Source organism: Melospiza melodia, chromosome 8 (genome assembly GCF_035770615.1).
Source record: "Melospiza melodia melodia isolate bMelMel2 chromosome 8, bMelMel2.pri, whole genome shotgun sequence".
Classification (NCBI taxonomy): Eukaryota; Metazoa; Chordata; class Aves; order Passeriformes; family Passerellidae; genus Melospiza; species Melospiza melodia.
Genome location: NC_086201.1, coordinates 9,650,127 through 9,666,973, shown reverse-complemented (window position 1 = coordinate 9,666,973; position 16,847 = coordinate 9,650,127). Strand labels below are relative to the sequence as shown.

At 48.1% G+C, this 16,847-nt stretch overlaps 1 protein-coding gene across 1 annotated transcript in view; it reads right to left on the bottom strand.

The window, feature by feature from the left end:
- Positions 1-12,435: 12,435 nt before the first annotated feature.
- Positions 12,436-16,847, bottom strand: part of ITGB5 (integrin subunit beta 5) — a 57,914-nt gene continuing 53,502 nt past the window's right edge. The window contains exons 13-15 of the mRNA XM_063161740.1: positions 14,838-14,954; positions 13,571-13,737; positions 12,436-13,018 (exon numbers count right to left, since the gene is read on the bottom strand). Of these exons, the coding sequence (XP_063017810.1) occupies positions 12,923-13,018; positions 13,571-13,737; positions 14,838-14,954 (380 nt within the window). The 3' untranslated portion in view covers positions 12,436-12,922. The remainder of the gene's footprint in view (positions 13,019-13,570; positions 13,738-14,837; positions 14,955-16,847) is intronic.

Sequence of the window (16,847 nt, the reverse complement as noted above, 5' to 3'; positions counted from 1 at the left end):
CAGAACGCTCAAATGCAAAGCAGAGAATAGCAAGGGGCTTCTCACAGAGGTGTCAGCTGTAGGTGCTTTGTTTAGCACTGCTAGGCAGGAACTGGCAGCTTTGCAGCAAGCTAAGGATGCAGAAGTGTCAGCAGTTCCCTTTGAATCCCATGGCTTTGTTGCAAACCAATTAGTTAAAAACTACCCTCAGCCATCTGGACCTATGGCACCTACAGCAGAAGCCTACTGCCTGGTCTCAGAGCAGATCACTGAAAAGATATATACTGAAAATGGAAAATGAGAGGAGGCCTTGATTCCAGCAGTGAGTCTTCCTCCCCCTCTTCATTGCCCAAGCTTTGTCCAGATAATGCAGCCTCCTTGTACCCTGACATTAAAACTTCCCTGGGGGCTCCTCCTGGCTCCTGCTGGACAGGAAGGTCCCCTCTGCGACCCAGGGTCACAAGAACTTCTAGGAATTTTCATGCAGGACAGCCAAAAGCCTCCTGAGGACTGGGTGGATGGGTGGTACCAGCTGGGGGCTGAAGAAGTGATTCTTCATCAGGCTGAAGCTGGACAGATATTTCTGACAGGGAGAATATTTCTCCTAAACACTGATGCAGAGGCCAGAGTGAAAATCTTCTCCCTGTTATCCATAATAAATGTTTCTAGAAAATATTTGTTATGTTTTCTGGGAGCGTGAGGTTGTCTCCTTCCCCCTCCCTCCAGTAGTCTTGATGGATGCTCGGGCTGGACAATGCTCAGGATTTCCTTAAGGAACAGAGGCAACACCCTGGGACACGATGGTTGTGCCAGCAACAGCAGCAGGGAAACTAAAATTCTTGCAAAATACAGCATCCAGACAGACCAGAAAAGCCTGGCCTTAATGTTACAGCATGAAATGTGGCACTGAAACACCACAGTGGCCTGGAAGGGCTGGAAAATTGACAGTCCTTAGGGGAGGCAACAAGGACAGGGAAGAACTCCCAAAGGGAAGCTCAGGTCAGGGTCAGCCAGAGGCTTAAAGGAGCTCAGAGTAATAAGGGACAAAATGCTTGAAATGCAATAGATCTGACACAAAGTGGCCCCCTGCAAACAGGAGCATGATCTGGAATGCAGACACGGAGGGGATCTCCTGCAAGGAAGAGCAGGCTGGCTACAGGAGATGCCCACAGTCACCTTGCAGACTCTGGGATGGGCACGGTGGGGGTGGCACCAGCACACTGCAGCAGGGAAGGAGCCACTTCCCCTCCTCAGGAAGGTGCTGAGCACAATGAGGTCTTTCCCCAGCCTCATTTTCTCTAAACTAGATAAACCTGGAGTCTTCTGAATGCATTCAAGGATCTTAGCATCATTCTTAAATTGTGGGGCCCCACAATTTACACAGTATATGATTCAATTGCTTTTAGTCCTCATTACTGAAATCCCTTCTTACCAGGGCTTGCAACTCAAACTTCACAGTTAAATCACCTTTATAACAACACAGAAATTCATACATTCTCATTAACTACTGTCCCCTGTCCTTTAAAAGACAGTTACGACTCTCAGGTCTCCACTCCTCCAGATGTCATACTGATTTGGCAAGTTGGCATGAATTGAAACAACATCATGAGCATTTGGCTTTTTTATAACTTACATTAGGCACACTATGCTTTGTCTACATTATTGCTTGTTCCTTATTTCAAGGATGGAATAGTGATCACATTGTACAATTTATGAATATAATTTCTTAAGCAGGCAACAAATTGGATTGTTGGCATTCCTTATACCATCCTTGATCATTAGATGCCAAATTTTGAGGCTCAGCAGAACCTGTCTCTGAAGCATCTTGGTGTCAACCTAATTTGGCATACTTAACTCCCCAATACACCAAATTATCAATAACAACAACCTTTAAAGCACCCATAGTCCATTATAATGCCCCAGGATACAGATTCAGTTTGGGTGAGGAAGACAAGCAACTGTAATTACACTTTGTGTTACAATCACACCCAAGCATGGTTTCGGTGTAAATGGGACAGAGCACAGGCTTGAATTGATTCTGGAAACCTCACGGACCTGAAATAATGAATCAGCAAATACAAACAAAAGAGGTTTTAATGGACTCTGGCATCTTACATGGAATGTTAATAACATGAATTCTCAAAGATACTGCAATCTCACCAGTCCTAATTCTACATGCTGCTGTCATCAGAGTTGGCTTAGTACTGATGATAATTGGGACATCTATGACCCAAGCAACAACAGACTGTATAGATCATAACCTCTATTCAGCACTCTGATTATAACAAAATTGAATTTTTTTCCTAATCCATGTTTTTCTAATTCATTCTACAAACATGACAATGACCCTGGGTGAAGCTGGTGGCCAACTTTTTAACCCCTGGATGGTTCTGTTTTTGTGGCACTAGGAGGTTACTACCACAGAGGAGAGACACTTGTAACACAGCACATCTTGCTCCTTAGGCACTCCCATCTCAAGTTCTGACATTTCACTTTCAACACAACCATTACCCTGTAGGTAATCAAGGCAGAGTGTTTAACATTGTACTAACAGGTCCATGAGGTTTGCAGAATCAATACAAGCTTGTGTTCTGTCCCATTTACATCATCATTTATTGACTGTGCCAGATGAAAATAGAAGTCAGCAGCACCTATTGGCTGCTCCAAGTGCTGGTGTCCTATGCCTGGTTATGTCTCTGAGGTATAAAAGGGACTTACTTTGTACCCCAAATTGGAGCCTCTTTCTCTGGTGCATCCCAGTGTGCACAAATCCTTGTTCCCAGTGGTATTTCCTTGGCAGAGCAGACCCTCACTGGGGATGCCAGGCTGACTCCAGGTTCTGTGATGCAGTGTTGGTTGACTTTGGCTGGGTGCCCACTGAGCCTCTCTATCTCTCCCCTTCCCAGCAGGACATGGAGAGAATAAGATGGAAAACAGCTTGTAGGTTGAGACAAGGCAGTTTACTAAAGCATAAAAATAGACAATTGAAAGTTTGCATGTGCATAAGCAAAGGGAAAAAGTCAATCTCTACTTCCCATCAGCAAGAGATGCTTAGGCACTTCCCGGGAAGCAGGGCTGCAGCACGCGTGGTGGTGGCTCCAGAAGGCAAATGCTGCAGAGTAACAAATGCCTCCCTCATCCTCCTCCCTCCCTTAGCTTTCATATCTGAGCTGACATCACATGGTATGGAATATCCCTTTGGCTAATTTGGGTCAGCTGGCCTGGTTGTGTGCCCTCCCAGGATCTTGCCCACTCCCAGCCCCTTGATGGGGGGGGATGTTGGAGGGACAGGTCTGCTCAGCATTATCCAAAGCACTCGTGTGTTATCAACACCTTTCCAGCTCCCACTGCAAAGCCCAGCACTGTGAGGGCTGCTAAGGGAAAAGGTACTCTCAGTCCAGTCTCAGACCCCTTATTCCATGCACTGTCCACCCCTCATTCCATACCATTTGTGTCATACTCAGATCCCACATAATTTATATATCTTCCAACTGTTCCACTGTATTTATTTCTCATTATTGGGATTCCTTCTTGCCCATACATACAACGTAAACTATATCCTTAAACCATCTCTATATCAAATATACATTTCCATTAACCACTATTATTTCATCCCCTGTCCTTTCAATGATAGATATCCTTTTTCCATTTCATGGGCTTCTTTCATCCCTCCAGATCCATGACTTGGGTTTCATTCCATCAGGATAAGCGATCAGGACAGAAGCAGCACACTTGATTGTTGGACATTGACACCAGCCTGGCTCTGGTTGTTGTTGCATTCTTCTTGCTCCTCACAAAATTCATTCTTCATCAGTTAATGTCATTTCTGCTACTTCCTGCAACAAACAACTCACACCACAGATTATTTTCCCCCCAAGGTTAAATCTCCTTGAGGTACACACCACGTCTCCCCATCCTTCTTCATCACCCACCAAGCACACACAGGTCCTTGGGCAAAGACAATCCCACGCATGGGCTTGCCTTTTCCCATAGGAGGAGAAATCCACACTGACTTTCCACTTCCCTGTGTGGGCAGGGACTTTATTTCCTCCCACAGTATGTAGAGGTTTCATTTGGGCAGGACCAGGGTGGTTACCAGATCCCCTAGGGTTGACTAGCCAAGTGGCTTCTGCTAAATTTGCATCCCAGTGCTTCCATGGCCCATTACTTTACACTCTTTACACAGTTTTCAGCAGTCCATTATACCTTTCAATCTTCCCAGAGGCCTGTGGTTAATAAGGGATGTGATATATCCACTCAATGCCATGTTTCTTTGCCCAAGAGTTTATCAGTTTATTTATAAAGTGAACCCCATTGTCTGACTCAATCCTCTCTGTAGTACCATGTTGCCACAAAATCTGTCCCTCAAGGCCTGGGATCTCAATGTCTCTCAAGCAGTGGCAATGTTTTACAGGGGATGTTTCCAGCCAGCCAGCTGTTGCTTCTGTCATGGTGAGGCTAACTCTGGCCTTGGTGTGTTCATGGCAACAGCCCAATACAGCCAATTTTTTAGGCCTCACCCTACTGGAACCCCAGCCACCATCCTCTCTTCCAAGGAGACTCCACTTGTGTGGCTCACTTGATTGCAGCACGTTTCACATTCGTGTATAACCTGTGTGGCACCTCTTGGCTGCCTTTGACTGCAGCTCATATTGAATTTCCAACATTGTCAGGCACAGCAGCACTCACAGGTGGATCATTCAGGCCCAACAGTCCACTGCTGTCAGCCTCCATTCCCCACCAGACTCACACAGGGTGAGCAGGTCCTGCTGAGCACTCCTTGGCTCTCCAAGGACTAATGGATGGAGGTTGCAGAGTCCTGGTTGGTAAGATACTGCTGCTGCTGCACAGTCCTGGTAGTAATTGGTACTTGCTGGTCTTCATTCAACCTGCAGCAATCCTACAATGGAGGCATCTTCTGAGAGGCCAGGCAGGGTGGATAACTCTTTGATCTTCTCTGTATTCATTGTAGCTACACTAAAAGCCAATGGACATCCTTTAGGATCCTTGCAGTATCCAGCTGATGCCAGGGATACAAGGGGCCTCTGAGGCAGTCACAGCCAGAGCCAGCATCCTTCCCACTTGTTCCCTGCTAAGCTCACCTTGGCCTCTAACACAGAAAACTCCTGGCATGCCCCTGTCACTCCGAAGATCCAGATGGATTCTGCACTCCTGTGCGTTGATGGCATCAATGTACAATGTATCTGCTAAAGCTTTGCACTTCTGTGGATGCGATGTGCCAGGCCATCAAACCCACACAGTCCAGTATGCCTGGTCATCCCTTTCCTCCTCCTGGCCAGAGGCAGGGACCATCTACTCCTGTTCCTGGTCAGAGTATTCACTGTCTGACCTTTGCGATGCCAGGTCAGAAGTCCCCTCATCGGGGTGAAAGGAAGCAATTTTAGCTCTTTTATGTCTGGGAAATCGCTGATTGCCTTCTTGTCTCTCTGTGGCAACCACACTGGCACTCTTCTTGGGTGACCCTTTAACAGCCTTCTTCCCTCTCAGCTCACGGACACGGGCTTCCAGCTTGAAGGTGGGCTCACCCACCCACTTCCTCATGTCCTCCCCCTGGTCCCGCAGGAAGAACCAGAGCTCCCCACGGGGCCGGCGCTTGGGGCTCCCCTTCCCTCGCACCGGGGAAGGAGAGGACCGATCCCGTGGGCTGCCCCTAAAAGCTGGGCTGCTGGCTTGGAGGGACGAGGAGGTGCCCAGAGTTTCTTCTACATTTCGGAGCCAGGAGGAGGCAATCTCCACGGTTGGTGTATCCATTTGTGGGTGGTACAGGGATACCAAGCTGCTGGAATAGGATGCAGGGGCACTTTGAACCACCTTCCTCCACATGGCCGTTGTGCAAGGGGCATCCTCTGGATCTTCAGGGACTCTGTCAATTTTTAGATCACTATAGACGATTTCCAGCACGGCTAATTCTCTCAAGTACTGGATACCTTCATCTGCAGTGGTCCACTTCCCTGGGGAGTTCACCAGATCTTCCTTAAATGGGTATCTTGCCCTCACACTTGAGAGGAGCCGTCTCCAGAGGCTGCAAATTGCTCCTTCTTTTCCAATTCCTCTTTCGATTTCCCGATCTTTAGCAAGGGATCCCAGCTGCTGGGCTTCATGGCCTTCCAGCTGCTGTCTGCCAGCCCCATTGTCCCAGCAGCGAAGCAGCCAGGCAGAAATGGGCTCACCTGGCTGTCGGCTGTAATCTTTGCGCAGGTCTCGGAGCTCTGACGAGGTCAGGGACCGAGTCACTTCAGTTTCCTGTTTGATTTGCCTCATCCCTTTGTATTTCCTTGTTGAAGGACCTGCCTCTTGATCCAACCCCTCCTTTCCTACTGTTACTTCCCCTTCTTCCTCCTCTTCTTCTTCCTCCCTTACTAATCGATGAAAAGGGTGTGTCACTTGCCTTGTCCATTTTTTTGCTTTCACTTCTGGGGCAGTTACTGTGGCTGCTGTGGTTTGAGTCCCTGACTCAGCCATAGTGTCCTCCAATGCAGTCTGGGTTCCTGCCTCAGCTACAGTCCTCTCAGAGTACTGAACAGTGGCTCGGTAGGCACAGGCCAGGCCCCAGTACAGGGCAAGAAGCTGCTGGTGTTCAGTGGGGTGGGCAAGGCACCCTTCTATCAGCTCATGGGTCAGTTTGTCAGGCTTGGTTACCTGTTCAGGTGTAAAGTCCCAGGCAATGGGAGGTGAAAACCGCCCTAGGAACCTGCCCAAATCCTTCCATGCACCTTGCCACCCAGGAACTGGATGCCTCGGGGCATCTTTCAATATCTCTTCACCTAAAGTTTGTTTTTTCCTACCCCAGGATGATGCCAGATTCCATGAACTCCATAGAATGCCAACAGTATTAGCTAATATTATTAAGAGTATTAAATGGCTTACATAAGGATGAGCAAAGACCATGGGAGCCTGCATTATAAAAGCATTCACATCAATTACCGTGCACAGAACATAGCTCCCCACACACAACAAGGCCATCAGTGTAAGAGCAAAGCACAGAGCCATTGTTTTTTTTAACATGTTTCCAAACTCAGCAAAATAAAGAGATAAGCAGTGCAGCTCACAAACTCCTTGCCCTGCACGAGAGCTTGCTACTCCATAACTACAATTTACTTTTTACTACAGCATGCAATACAGAAATATATATATATATAAAACTGCCTTTATCTCACCGCACTACTGGGCACCAAAAAGGACTGTAGTGTGCTGACCTTGGCCAGGCCCCAGGTGCCCACTGACCCTCTCTATTGCTCCTCTTTGCAGCAGGACACGGGAGGGAATAAGATGGAAAACAGCTTGTAGGTTGAGATAAGGCAGTTTACTAAAGCATAAAAATAGACAATTGAAAGTTTGCATGAGCATAAGCAAAGGAAAAAGTCAATCTCTACTTCCCATCAGCAAGAGATGCTCAGGCACTTCCCGGGAAGCAGGGCTGCAGCACGCGTGGTGGTGGCTCCAGAAGGCAAACGCTGCAGAGTAACAAATGCCTCCCTCATCCTCCTCCCTCCCTTAGCTTTTATATCTGAGCTGACATCATACAGTATGGAATATCCCTTTGGCTAATTTGGGTCAGCTGGCCTGGTTGTGTGCCCTCCCAGGACCTTGCCCACTCCCAGCCCCTTGATGGGGGGGGATGTTGGAGGGACAGGTCTGCTCAGCATTATCCAAAGCACTGGTGTGTTATCAACACCTTTCCACTGCAAGGCCCAGCACTGTGAGGGCTGCTGAGGGAAAATGAACTCCATCTCAGTCTCAGACCCAATACACTGTCCAAGCGAGACTTTGCCCATTGTCACCTGGCCCCACTGCTGGGATGGGTTTGACAAGCACTTGGCACCAGCAACAATTTATATAACATTTTATATATGTATGTATGTATTTATAACATTTTACATATGTATGTGCACATGCACACACACACACACATATATATGCACACACATATATATACAGGCATGCATATAATCACAGAATCATTTAGGTTGGAAAAGACCTTCAGAATCATTGAGTATATATTTTTAGTCTGTGCTGCCATCCAGTAACCCCAGGAGCTGAACACACAAAAGGAGGGTTGCTGCCTTTCTGAGCACACTGTCTGCTGTTCAAATACCTCCAAAGTGAACCATGACCTCTTCACTCCAAGTAAGCAAGGGTTAGATTAGGATCATAAAACCATAGAACCATTTAGGTCAGAGAAAACCCTTATGGTCATTGAATCCCAGTGTCACCCCAGCACTGACAAGTCCACCAGTAAACCATGTCCCAAAGTGCTGCATCTACTTGCCTTTTAAACACCTCCAGGATTGTTGACTCCACCACTTCCCTGGGCATCCTGTTACAATGCTTGTCAACCCTTTCAGTGAAGATATTATTCCTAATATCCAATCTAAGCCTCCCCTGGTACAACTTGAAGGTGTTTCCTCTTGTCCTAAATAATAATTACTGACAAGTATTTTTGCTGCTTTACTAGTGGTAATTTTATGGTGACTTGTAAAATTGAAAATAGACTTGCTACTACTATTCATTTCTGCTAATATTGATTTCTGCTGCTGTTGAAATATATATTTGCTTGAGCTGGTTTTGGCTAGGATAGAGTTAATTTTTTTCAGAGCAGCTAGCACAATTCAGATTTTTGCTGGAAACAGTGTTGATAATACAGAGATGTTTTAGTTACAGCTGAGTAGAGCTTACACAGATTCAAGGCCTTTTCTGCTCCTCCCCCCCCCAGCGAGGATGTGGGGGTGCACAAGGAGCTGGGAGGGGACACAGCCAGGACAGGTGAGCCCCACTGACCACAGGGATGCCCCAGAGCATCATGCTCAGCACACAGAACTGGGGGAACAAGAAGGAAGGGAGGTACCTTCACAGTCATGGTGTTTGTCTTCCTGAGTCACTGCCAGGCATGAAGGAGCTCAGTTTTCCTGGGACTGGCTGAACACCTGCCAGCCAGACTCTGAAGGAATGAATTCCTTATTTTGCTTTGCTTGCATGCAGCTGAGGCTTTACTTATGGAACTGTCTTTATCTTGACCCACGTTTTCTCACTTTTTTTACTCTTCTGATTCTCTCCCCTATCCCACTGTGGCAGAGTGAGAGAGTGGCTGTGTGGGGCTGAGTTGTCAGTTGGGGTTAAACCACCACAGCCTTACAGTAGTTACTCATAGCATAGATACACTTGTTTTGCTAATCACCAGTATGCTTGCCTTGATAGTGGTGACTTGGAATAAAATGCAATGAAGTAAATTAGGAAATAAAGCCTCCAGGTCCTTGTGCACACAGGGTCCTGCAAGCCCATGGTTGCAACCTTTGCCCCCACACAGACTGGGTGATGCTGGGTCATGGCAGCTGAATGGACAAGTTTCTGATCTGGCTGCATCCTGTAGACACCAGCAGAAACTAGTGGGCATGCAGAAAGAGACAGGATGAAATAAACTCCTGTGTCTCTGCTGTGTAGCTGTGACCTTTGCAGGCTGGCAGGGCAGAGGAGAACAATTCCAGTTCCTGTGTTCAGGTATGGAGATGGTGCTGGGATATGCTGCTGGGCTGCAGATGCAGGGAGTTACCTCACTGTGGCATTTCCTGCAGGCAGCTTAGTGATCCTTTTCCCAACACTGGAGCTCCTTGGCTTGCCACTTGGCTGGAGAAACGCGAGGTTAAATAAGTTCAGGAGTGTGGAGCATTCATCTTCCAGAGCCTGGGCTTTGCCTTCAGCTGCTGAGCACCTTCTTGTTCCACTGTAAAGGGCAATGAGGATGCAGGCAGGCATGCCTCACTCAGGCTTGGGTAACAGAGAACAGTTTCACTGCACCTCCACAATTAACAAAACAAATCATGCTGCCATTGGCCTTGACCTTTCCCAAGGAATGGTGCTGTCTCCTCCCCCAGAGCAGCAGCACAGGGAAAAGGCACTGGTGAGCCCCAGCAACCCTGCAGCAGCAGCAGCCCTCAGCTGTGGCTGGGGAAACAGGAGGAGATGATGTTGCAAGGGCATCCGGATTCCAGCTTGGCCAGACAAGCTCTGACGTTTTTCCATCACGTCTGACCCGTTGATGCCTTCTGCTGGAGCTTTCATTCAGGAATGCTAGCTGTGGTCAGGCTGCATGTATTTACAGACACAAATAAACTGCTGCTGACTGAAATACACCACTCCCATGACTGTGCTTGGCACTGCTCTTGCAAGGGTAAAGGCAGATCTGCTTACCCAGTAACACAAAGCCTTAGCAGTGCTTCCTTACTTTTAATAAAAATGCAACCTCGTGGAAAGGCTGAATTTGGGGGGCTGCTCTGCACTGCCCGGTGCAGCACCACAGGCAGCACTGACAGCATCAACCCTGTTCACTTCTTTTTGTGCACTGCCTTGGCAGCCTGGCTTGTGGCACCCTCCCCTTGCTTATTTGGTCCCACATTGCTCCCTGCCTACTCTGCAGACCAGTCTGCTTTACAGCTGAGCTGTGTCCCTGGGCAGAGGAAGGAGGGCACTTGCAGTCCCGTCCCCAAGCCTTTTCTCTGCTTTTTCCACTCTCCCTGCCCAAACCACCCCTTAGCAATGAGTCAAATCTTGGCTCCCTACAACTGCCTGGGTTGCCCAGTCTCTCAGCCCTAACCCAGTGTTGTGGGAAATGCCACAGCACAAAGGTAATCTGCAGGAGTGCAAGGGAAAGGGTGGCAGGGGGGCACTGCCTGTGCCTCTCCTTTCAGAGTGCAAAGGGGTGGATTTGTTTTTAAACTGCTTGGTCCCTCACAAATTAACTGAAGCAGAAGTGTATTCAGAGCGTTTGCTGCTTTGGGTGGCAAAGCTGGTTTAAAGCATTCCTGCCCTTCCTTTCCCCGGGCTTTCCTTCCTGCTCCCCCTTTCTGTGCCTGGGGCAGTATGACTTGTGTGAGGCAGCCACGTGAACCAAGCTAAAACTTGCTCTGTCTCCTTGTGATGATTATTTTCTGACTACTTTCTATTATTTTGTGTCAGTGATGAAATCTGTCTTGCCATCTTGGCACACGGCAGTGGGATGATCACAAACCTCAAATTTATCCCAGGGATGCTCTTTCCTAGGTGGCAGGGTTAGTCCCAGCTATTCAAAATGCTGTTTCTTGGCCTGTAAACTTTAGCCTGGACTTCATTATCGTGTAGAAGATGTGGAGCTCTGAAGAGCTGCCCCTGTGCAGTACTCAGGCCTGTCCTGCTGCTGGTGGTGCTGCAGGGAGGAGGCAGCACAGCCTCCAGCCCACCCATGGTGGGTTACACTAAGGCAGCATTTAACCAGAGCCTGCCCCTGCACTTGTTTTCAGGATGGATCTATGCACCCTCCTCCCCTGCTAGGGCAGATGTAGTGGAATGAAGTGGGAAGACAGCATAAATTTCATTTGTTTAAGGTTTTGAGTTTTTTACCCCACCTGATCAGCACCGATGCCGCCAAGGCGCCACTTGCTGCCCTCCTAAAAATGCCAGTTCTGAGATATTTTTAGTGTGGTCTGCTGCATTTCTTGAGTGCTGCTTGTAGGCAGAGGGAGGGCCATAAAGTTCTTGAAGGAGAGCTGTTTTTACTGAACAAATAAGAGCTTCTGTTTATAGAGGCAAAAACACATTAAAAAAATAAATCCGGAAGGATGGGCCCATGGCTCTTTTCCAATGAGAAGAGCAAGTCAAAACAATGAACACCATTTGTTTTTGCTTTTCCCTGGCAAGCTTCCTTCAGCTGACTATTGCATGATCTGTTGAGGGTGAAGAGACAAGAAAAAAAGAAATTTAAAAAAAGAAGGAAAAAAAAAAAAAATCCAGGCAGTAGCAATTGCTCCAGCTCCTCTCTCCTGCGGCGGCTGCAGCCCCGTCTGTGTGGGTTTAAAGCTGCAGCTGTCAGCAGGGTAACCCAAACCCCAGCTCCAGAGGAAAACAGACAGGGCTGGGGGAATAGTTTGGGGGAAAAAATAAAAAAAGTAAAAAACCAAAGCAAAATATATGTCGTGAAGCATCAACATTGGTCTTTATCCAGCTCTATTTCCAAAAGCTCAGGGCTCACCTGATTTTCCAGCTGGACTCCATGGGACCCCACAGCAACAGTCCTCTGGTAAAAAGTCTGGAGGAGCTGCTGAGTGCTCTCAGCTGCCCTCCTGCAGCCCCCCAGGCTGGACACCTACTTGCACACCATAAGGAATGGGTGTTTATATTATTTTCCTCAGACTGAACTCCCTTTTCCTTGGGCTCCCACCAGTTTCCAATGTAACACCATAGGCTCACATCAGGAGCTCCCTGCCCTGGGTCAACACCAGTGTATTAAATCAACACAACTCCTGTGGCAGCCCCTACAGCTCCAGCTCCATGTTTTATGGCCATGCTTTGACTGATAAGGCTCTATTAATAAATCCATCAGGCAGCACCATTGCTGCTGGCAGGAGGAGCAGCCCCAGTTTTGGTGGGGTCTCAGCAAAGAAACAATCCACTCTATTCACAGCATCATATATGCACAACTGTTTTATTTCGGGGTTTATATAAAAAAATTCCTAAAGACTGCAGAGTTTTTTATCCTAATTTCTTACACATATGGTTCCAAGACCCTGTTTTCAAGCTAATTCCCCCCCTAACAACTTTTGATGGAGTGGGTTCCCCTGATTTTTGACCTAGTCAACTTTTCTAACGGGATATGTCTAAAGCTGCAATATGGCACTTGGTTCACTTAGTTGGCAGGTTTAATACATCTGGAAAGCTGGGGTATGGAGATGCACACGGCTCAGAGTCCATCAACACAGGCAGGGACCCTGCCCTCACATCTGTGCCTCCAGAATGAACCAGACCTTTCTCCTTACTGTGCAAATAACAGGCTTTGGTCATCGACCAGTCCCGTCGTAAGGGATTCTCGCCCCTGAAGAGAATCCCATCTTCAAGTGGGGAAGCAGCCCGGCCATTCAAGCAATTGTCCATGGCAGTGCCAGGCACTGAGACCCCTTCAGTCAACTGTACCGTTGTAAGACTTGTTGAGCTTGTTGAACGTGAACTCTACGTTATGCGTGGAAATGGGCTTTCGGTAGAGAGGATTGGATGCCTTTGGAGAGAGGAGCAGACAGAAAGAACAAAGATGAGGAACAAAGTCTGTACCATGGTAAAAACATAACAATTAGTTTGGTGACAGTGCTGTGTTTGGCTTTGAGAGAACTGAACATTCAGATCCAGAGGCAGTGTTGTTTACCCAGAGTTGGTCCATCAGACCCACCTTCCATCCTGCCTGCAGGCAGAGGCACTGCCCTCCAATGCTGAACATCCCCCCTCAAAGCCTCCCAGAAGGGCATCCTCACAGACCTGACCAATGCAGCTGCCACCACAGTCTCCCCTACCTCCTTCAGCCTCCAGCTCTGCTTGGAAATAGATGAGGAGACCAAAGGCTGGGTATAGTTTTGCAAAGCACTTGTAACTTGCCTAGGAGAAGGCAACAGTCCTTCTCCTAGGCAAAGGAACTGCAAGATGCTGGACCCCGAAGGCACCACAGGGCATGGACACCTGCACCCTTGTTCCTGCCACCCTTTTCCATCACTGCAGAGCTGTTTGCTGCCAGTGTATCCCCAGAGCCCCCCCAGCAGCACCCCCAGCCCAGGCTCACCATTTCGTATCTGGCGCGGGAACGCTCGCTCTGGAATCGGTCGAACTCCCGCCTGTCGTGGATGGTGACGAGCAGCTTCCAGAGCGCCAGCAGGATGATGCCAATCAGCACCACGCTGCCAATCACTGCCAGCACGATGGTCACAGCGCTGGGGGCTGAGCTGCAGGCTGGCAGAGAGGCAGAAAAGCTAATTAGCCCTGGTGTGAGTGCATCCTGGGTCAGGTAATAACTTGGACAGCAGCCACAGAGCAAGTGACCTCAGGCAGCGCCAGCAGCAGTGGCTAAATTTGAAAAAGCAACAGTTCCCTCTGAAACTGAACTACATTTTTTTTAAATTAAATTCCTGGCTAGAGGCAGGTCAAAGGGCCATCTCTCATGGATGTCACCAGAGCTGGGATGTCACATAGTAGGGCAGCAGTGCCACTGTCCAACAGCAATGCAGGGTTTTAATGCCAGCTGACCCATGTGGGACACAGAGCGTTAAGGTGCCTCTGGCAAAAGCCAGCTCAGCTGCTCCCACACAGAGACAAGTGATCACTAAGGACTTTATATAAGGACATTAACTGTCAGCTAATCAGCTGGTCTTTTAATTAAGTGCAAGCTGCAGCACAATTGAAATAGAACATGAGGAATCTCAGTCTTTCCCATATTGGCCCGTGCCTTGGAGGACCAGAACAAATCACAAGAAGCTACTGCTGGATGCTCGCCAGCTTGTCCTGCAACACCACAAGGGGTTTTCTTTGAGCAACTGCATTGCATGTGATTAAAATATTGCTGGGAAGCACAGCTGTCTGCACAGCCTGTGGAGGGGAGTAGGGGCACGCAGCCCTTACACTGCCTGGATCACAACTCCTTGGCAATGTGGAAATCCTTAGGTGGTGCAGGGCTTTCCCATTATCCTAACTTAACCAGCAGCTGCACCAGGTGTTCTCTTCCGATATTTTTGCTCACAAGGGCTTTATCTCTAAATCAAGCATACTTTTTGCTACTTAAACAGGCTTCAGTTAACTCAGCCTCCCAAAGCTCTTCAGCCCTTGCTGGCAATGCTGATGGCTCAGGTGCAAGGTTTACTCACACACTTTTTTACTAAGTTGGGAGCATTTGGAGCTGGGTTTCATCACTGTAAAACACTTCAGTGTAAATCAGCCTGGTTTATCTGCTCACACATGCAGCCAGCCTTTCTGCAGCCCCCCAGGCCCCCCAGCAGCCCATCACCTCTCCTGAGGCTGCCAGTGCTGTCAGAAAAGAAACCCAAGGGAGGGCCAACCTGGCTCCTTGAGGACGGTGAGGTTGGATTTCCCACTGGGAAGCTCCATGTAGGTGAACTTCATGACACAGTTGTTCACTGGGTAGGCACAGAGGATCACGTTGGGGTCGTCCGTTTCTGGAACCAGATGCAAGAATCACAGGATTTTGTAAAAGTTTTTATACATTAAAAAAAATCCTAAACACTGCAGAACTTTTGTACCATAATTTTTCAAATAAATGCTTCCAACACCCTCTATTTTTTAACATAATTCTCCCCTAAAAACTGCAATGGTGTGGGTTCCCTGATTCTGAGCTAGTCACCCTGTCTAACAGGCTGTGTCTAAAGCTGCAATACAGCACTTGGCTGACTTAGCTGGCAGGTTCAGTATCAGGAATTAGCACAGCTCTCCCCTGCAAGATAAGCAGAGCTTTCCATGGATGCCTGGGAGCAGAGTAATGGGGAGTAAGCCTGGAAAGCAGCACAGTTTGATCACAACTCATACAAATTGTAACTGAGCAGTGTCCAGAATCACTGCTTGAGAAAATGTGGCACTTGGCAAACATCACACAGCAAACAGACTCAACCTCGCACGCACACACATTCTTCCTTCATGCAAGTCTGCTTATGTAATAAATGCCATTTTCTTCTTAATTTGCTAAATTTCTTGAAGAGTGGGAGAAGAAGGGAAAACAAGGAGCACTGACTCAGAGCCAGCAGCAGCAGCAGCCCATGGCCAGCTTGTGCTCCAGCTGTACCGAATAGCTCCAGCTCCGGAAACGGCTGAGAAGTTTGTTTTCAAAGAGAGAGATAGAAAAGGAAAATGGGAAGGGGTGGAGGGAGGGAGGGAGGGAGGGAGGAGTTGGTTGCAAGGATGATGTGTAGCTATGGGAGTTAAAGGAAATGAGAGGACTTTACTCCCAGAGCCATGCGAGCGCTGTGTGTTGGTGTCTGACGCACCATAGCACCAGACAGAGCCTGGTCACTGTCAGTGCTGCCTGAGGAAGAAACAATTTAAGATTGAGCAAAACCATCACCTGAGGTCTGCAGATCTAGCTTAAGGGGTGATTTCAGCAGAGCCACTGCCCTGCACAGCCACAGCTCTTTTGATGCCCCCATTGCAGGGACAGTGACTGGAGGGAGTGGGGAATCATCTCTGGCTGTTACAGGAGCACAGCTCTGCCAGCCTGCAAGGGCTGAGAGTTGCATGGACAGGAATTTGGGGACCCAGGGCTGTTGGCTAGCAAAGACATGCATGACCTTGTCTTAGGCACCTGGAAATAGCTTTCCACAGTTCTTGTATCCATGCCTGTCATGCTGAAAAATGATTGCATTAATGGCCACTGCTACCCCAACCCCTTAGCTCTCTCCTGTCTGTTTGTTTTCCCTTTCAATGCCTTTGACCTGCATCCAGTTAAAAGATTAATACCCTCCATTTCAACAGCTGAGCTCAGATGCAGCTGCCCCTCTGACACGTTCCTGGTGTGGACAAACCTCAGCTGTTCCTACCCTGGGACAGGAAAACCTCCTCTATCTCCACAGTGGTAGCAAAGCATGGGCTGGAAAAGCGCTGATTGTTGAAAAGCAAAGTACTAATTAGATTAATATAGATAATACTTCCATACTTCTTGACTAATGTCCTTTTGAGTTGAGCAGCAAATCTTAGTTTCTGTAGGTCTAGCTGCTTTCACTCCCATCCTTGCACCATCATTTCAGTAAAAGATACAGTGATTAAAGTCTCAATAGCAATGATTTCTGTTGATCTTCACTAGGTTTCAGAGATAACATGTCAACAGAGAGAGGTGTGAGGGTTCCACTGAGCTTTTCAGGCGGGAGGGATGAGCTTTGATTCTCAGTATGTGCTGGCCAGACAGGCATTAGAAAGGAGCTTTGTGTGTTTTGAACTTCCAAACCTCTCACAGGGTGCTGGTGCAGGTGCACTCCCTGCTAAACTGCACAGTGAATGGAGAGAATGAGAGCAAGTGTCCCAAAGGGAAGGGTGGGAAACTCCACTGGTCATAATTTAAAAGT